Source organism: Octopus sinensis, unplaced genomic scaffold, assembly GCF_006345805.1.
Source record: "Octopus sinensis unplaced genomic scaffold, ASM634580v1 Contig11382, whole genome shotgun sequence".
In the NCBI taxonomy this organism is placed as follows: Eukaryota; Metazoa; Mollusca; class Cephalopoda; order Octopoda; family Octopodidae; genus Octopus; species Octopus sinensis.
Window position 1 is genome coordinate 39,095 of NW_021832374.1, and position 6,227 is coordinate 45,321.

The 6,227-nt window shown below is 34.6% G+C and overlaps 1 protein-coding gene across 1 annotated transcript; it reads left to right on the top strand.

Moving 5' to 3' along the window:
• The first annotated feature begins 4,823 nt into the window (after positions 1-4,823).
• On the top strand, positions 4,824-5,373 carry LOC115228924 (peptide methionine sulfoxide reductase MsrB-like). Its single transcript, XM_029799373.1, has 3 exons — positions 4,824-4,978; positions 5,041-5,213; positions 5,249-5,373. The coding sequence occupies exons 1-3, from the start codon at positions 4,824-4,826 to the stop codon at positions 5,371-5,373; spliced, it is 453 nt and encodes a 150-aa protein (XP_029655233.1).
• Positions 5,374-6,227: the final 854 nt, after the last annotated feature.

The window sequence follows — 6,227 nt, forward strand, 5'->3', positions numbered from 1 at the left end:
AGTACGGGGTCCCCTCATATTGGTTACTTTCGGAGTCCCATTCCATGTTTGGTTTTGAAATTCCAAAGTCAGCGAGTTTAACATATCCGTCTGAGCACAGTAAAACGTTTTCAAGTTTTAAATCACTGTCAATTATAAAACTGAATGTACCCGTAAATTATGTTGTTATTGTGAAGAAACGACAGTCCTAGTAGAATACACGCTCCATAGAATCTACATAGCTCAACAGAGATACGATTCTTTGAAACCAACGATAGTAAATCTCCTTTCGAAGCGTATTCCATTACAATATGGGTATGGTTCTACAAGTTTTATGAAGAAGGATACTCGAAAATGATAAAATCCATGCAAATGCAACACAAAATTGTTTCTCAACGAAGTCGCCAAATTTAAAACATAAATTTCGTTGATTATAATTGTATCGGAAATTCCAATCTGGTCCAATTGTATTGTTTTGATGGCGTAGTATTTTTTTCTTAATTTACATTCATACAAGCCAACCTACAATATATACCCAGTACAATGAAATAAATATTATAATATATTTAATTTATACATCTCCAAAAATTCCTCTTCCAAGATCTCTTATTTTCTTGAAATCGGGTATTTTTGCTCTAATAAATAATAAGAATTGAATCGTTTACTCTTTAGAACTTAATGAAATGTTTTTTAGAGATTTGAATTTTTTTAAAATTTTTGAGTAAATATAGCTATAGTTGAACCAGGGATCGTGATAGAATGAGTGGAATTTGTGTTCTTGATCAAAATAAACTGTTGATTGAATGCACCCCTAAAATATATTTTAAATAACTTGCATACCATTTTGTTTTTTTGTTAATGTCAAATTTTTCTTTTATATTAAGAAGATTTTCTTTCACGTACATTGACTAATATTTTTCTTCTCTTTTATTAGTCAGGAGAATTTTTTCAAAATAATTTAAACTTACCTATAAAATTGATTTTAAATAAATGATTTTTAATTATTCAGAAAAGTTTAAAATTAAAGGCATCAACTTTTTTTGTCTAGCATGGAATTATAATTTTGTTAAATATTAATTATTATATGACAAATGAACAAAATTGATAATAAAAATGACGATTTATTAACTGTCCGGATTTTAATGTCGAGGGGTGTATAAACAAAGAATTACTTCTGACTATTTCCAACGAGATTCTTTATGAGATTTCGTTTTTGTGATTGGTCTTTTGTAGAAATGTAATTTATATAAACATGAACTGGTTTTTTCTCAGAATTTCATTTCAAAAATTAAAATCAGGATAATTATTTACATTAGGTTTAACCTTAGTTTCTTCAAAATATTAAATGAATTTTAAAATTGCCAAATAACCAAAAAAATATTGCATCCATAACTTTCATTGACAAAAACGGTATTATAGACAAAATGATTTATTTTCTTAAATAAAAACTACCTTTGAAAAATCGAAATACAATTTGGGATGCTAAAGCAAGTTATAACAGAAAAGGTTTAATGACTGTTACCGATTATCAGGAATAATGTCCAAAATGTTATTAAAACAGCATGAAACTCGACCCAGACTCAATTACCACCATATTATCATAACATCTATACCTTTCCAAGTTCAATATGGGATTTTCCAAATTCAATATGGGATTTCCAAGTTCAAAGTGGGATTTTCAAGTTCAAGGATTTTCAAGTCGGTTATTGAATTCATTTATTAATTTAAAATCGCCTTACATTACAAAATGTACGTTAATAAAAAGAAAGAATAAGCTGAAAAAAGAAAAAAATTGTTGACCGTTTACGAAAATGATGGGGATTGGAATCAAGTTGCATGTTCTCTTGGAATAAAAAGAACAACTGCATACAGGTGGATAAAAGAAGGCTTTAAGGATGATTTAAGAGGTGGTTTTTGATATTCAAAAATTTCAAATACCGTACGAGATTATATGCAAGAAATGGTCGAGTCAAATCCGAAAATTACTTGCAAACAATTGGCTGCAGAGATCAAAGATAAGTACGGAATAAAAGTGTCAGGTGAGTGCGTTTGCCTGCATCTTGATTCGCTTATGTATACCATAAAAACATAAGATTCGAACCTGAAAAAGCAACTCAATGCAGAACAAAGAGAAGCGCAAAAGATTTTGTGAAAAGCTGCTTGGTTATCAAGCAATGGAAATTCCGATTCTTTTTATCGACGAATCCAACTTTAATTTACACATATCAAGAAAACAAGGGAGGTCGAAAAAGGGGCAGCGATGTAATACACGTGCAAATACGAAGAAGTTACTCCAAAGATTTGTGCTAAGTTAATAGCCAGAATCCAAGGACTATTGCCTTCTTTATTAAATTACAAGGACGTAACATTTTAATTTTTTCGTTTGATATAAATGAGTCATGATTTTTTTTCAAATATTTTAAAATTAACTTGGAAATCCTATATTGAATTTGGAAATTCCCATATTGAACTTGGAAAGGTATTGTGCTAATGCTCATCAATTGGATGTCAACTCATTCCTCATCAAACTGTCCAGCTTCCGAAGTTCTTTGAAAATCTCCCTTCGCATTCCAAAGTCAGCAAGATTACAAGTTTCCAAATGTCTTATTTCCTTCATCAACGATGCGCTCACATCCAACAGTTTGGAGGCATGGTCTCGTCTAATCAGTTTTACCGCACTGGCGCTCGGAAACCCCATCCGCACTGGGGAAAATCCACCTCCTCTAGCAGAATTGATTAAAGAGAACATCAACAGAATTTCTTCGCACTCAATAACAACCTTGCCCGATGTTGATCGCAAGCACTTTCCAAATAACAAAAAGAAAACCCCACAGTGCCTTGAGGACACCCTGAATGATCGTGTTCGTGTCAAACCTGCCGAGGATGACGTTCGGACTGCCATTTGCACAGTCTCAAACGACGACACAGTGTTAAAACCAACTTTTGAGATCCAAACACCCAAATCCTCTCCCTGATCTGCAGCCTCTTATTCGCCCATCTGTGTCTTGCACGCTCAACCCATCAAAAGATGAAATCAAGTTCTCAATTCAATCAATCTGTTGCACTTGCAATCGATGATGCAGTGCACTCTGTTGAATCTCTGTTCAATCTATGGTACTTGGATGCTGCCTCGGTTTGTGGATCTATCGAGGATATATCCAACGACCTTTCACATTTAATCCCTGCCCTCAAATATCTTGGGCTTGAAGTAAATGAAGAAAAATGTGAGCTCATTAATGTCAACTACCCGCTGGCAAATTTTCTCGACTCAAAAAAGCCCATAACCGATCTCATCTCAGGCATTCAGACTATCAACATGTCAGAGGCTACATTCCTCATCAAAAACAGTATACATATGCCGAAACTTGTTTACACGCTCCGCTGCCTGCCATGCTACTCGCATCAAGACATTCTGTCTTCCATTGAAAAAGCATTGAAATCCTGGACGGAAGCAGTTTTGAACATTTCCTTTGACGAAATCGGTTGGACGCAAGCAAAACTTCCCGTCAGGTTCGGAGGGATCGGTCTTCGTTCGCCTAAAGATCTGGCGCCACATGCACATTTCTCTTCAATTTCTAGAAGCCGTCATTTGTCCGAGAGGTTCTACTCCCCTTCAACGAACTCCCTCTGGAGTTGCCGACTGCCGACCTCCTGGAATTCTGGACCAACTCCAACCTTCAGATCCCTTCTGAGATGTCCAGACAGAGGGATTGGGACGAGATCTGGGCAGCACACTCGTTCTCTACGCTCCAACCGACCTTGGACCATGAAGAAATCAACGACGTAATCTCAAGAGCACTCAATGCTGCTGGCTTCCCCAATGTGCTAGAATCCGCCGGATTGGACAGAGGGGACGGCAAACGCCCAGATGGGATGACTACCTTCCCATTCTGGTGCCACATCCGCCCTATTGTCATCTGCTTCGTCTTCCGGCTCGGCCGCTGCTTTGGCGGAAGCCCGCAAAGTCGAAAAGTACAAGAATCTTGCCACTCGACATTCCTTCGTGCCTCTGGCCTTTGAGACATCAGGCGCTTCCGGTCCGCTCACCTCATGCTTCATGAAAGACCTCTGTATCCTCATTGCTCGGAAGAAAATGGATGCTCGCAAGTCCTCTTGGTTGAGACAGAGGATCTCGCTCGCAATCGTGCGCGGCAACGCTTTTATTGATATTCTTTGTGCTTCTATTTTTAATTTTTGAGTTAAGACATTTTTATGATTTTTCACCCTTTTAGAATTCCAGATAATTTCAGACCGGATGAGTAAAAGATCAACATTGACTATACATCACTTGTGTACAGTTTTAGTGTATGATAAATTGGTAAGAAATGATGAAAGTAGAAGATAATTTTTTTGATTTTCTGTTAGACCAAATCACCGGCTTTTCCAATTGGGCGTTTAGACATCCAAAGTTTTACTTCTGGATGAAGCTTTGTGTCTGAGCAAACGAGTAAAACCCCTTTGGAATGTCTGCAAATACAAGCACAGTTTTTTGTATGTCTAAGGTAAGTAGAAATTGTCTGATTTCATAATTTTTCACATGAAAGACTTTTTGTGTTTGTGTTGATTGACTGGTTAAAAATGAAAAGTAGCAACAGGATTTTGGATATTGTTTGAACCGACCATTTAAGATTTTCACCTTTGTGTATTTTAAAAGAGCTCAATGTTGTTTGGAGAATTTATTAAAGAAGTATAATAATTTATTAGCTAATTTGGTTGAGTAGGTGTTACTGTAAAAAATTGAAAGTCGTGTTTTAAAAAGATTTACTAAGTTTTTAGTTAATTTGAAATTTTATATTAGTATAATATTATTAAGTAAATTTAAATTTCAATTTAACGATTTTATTATGAGTTTTGCTGAAATTTCCAGGTTGATTTTTGGAAAGGTGCAGGAAATTCATCCAAAACCAAAGCAATTTCCTCGCATGTTTAATCAAGATGAATTAAAAAAGAAATTGACTAAAATACAATATGATGTGACCCAAAAGGGAGATACTGAAAGGTTTATTTATATTCAGGGAAAATAATATGAATAATTCTTTTGTAATAAATTATTTAAAATAGGCCAAACACTGGAAAGTATTTAAACAATAAAAATACGGGAAAATATTTATGTATTGTTTGCTCGAATGAAGTTTTTTCAAGTAAATGTAAGTATGACTGTCCTTGTGGATGGGACTCTTTTTATGATCCGATAGCTATAGATAAAATTTTATATTCTGCCGATTATTCTATTGGTAATATATTTTATTATTAAATAAAGGAAACCGAGTTGAAGTATCCTGCGCTAATTGTGGAGCTCATTTTGGGCATGTTTTTGAAGACGGTCCTAAACCCACTTATCTTAGGTACTGCATTAATTCCGCTTCTTTGGATTTTGTGAAAGAAGACAAATAATTAATTTCTGTCTAATTCGTTTTCTAACATTAAAAAATTGATTTCTTTTCATAAAAATGAATCTAGAATTACTCATTCAAAAAAAAGAAATTTGTGATTTACTCAAAGACCTAAGGCCGATTAATTGCATGCCAAATCTGATTTGGACTTAAATCTGAACGAATCGTCCTGGTGGTTATCGTGTGGTAACAACTCTCTAAAGTCGGAGGGAATTCTGTGTCTGATTTAGGACCTTAACTTATTCTTTGACAGCAAGAGTATTAGTTCCAACCATTGCAACGCCGCCAAAAAGGCTGTGGATCATCTTGCTGTAAAATGTGGTAGAATGTTGAACATCAATTATCTGTGTCGCCATAATTCACTTGCAAATCTACCCAAAATATGGAATCAAACAGTCTAGATCAGGGGTTCTCAACCTCTTTAGCTCAAGGGCCAAATCGATAATTAAGATTAGCTTCGCGGGCCGCACAAAAAATATTTTATATATTTTTATATTTTCCAAGCCGTTAACTCGCTTGCAATCAGAAGTGCAGCCACTGCTGATGCGTAATGCGTTTTTGGACTCTTTTTTTTCTTTTTTTAATTTCCATTTCCTTTATAAAGAAATACAAGCTAAAAAATCTAAAAAAGGCGTTGTAACTAAAAAGAAAGTATTATTTGTTTATTAAGTTTTTGAAATCCGGAATAAGTAAAGTCGAAGAAGTTCGTAAAAGCTGACTCAAGTGATTATCCGTGAGTTTGTTACGATATTTATTTTTTATTCGAATCATTTTACTAAATATTGATCCAAACATTGATATATTCATATATGCATTGTATGTTATATTTTTGAATTTGTCTTGATGAATTAATTC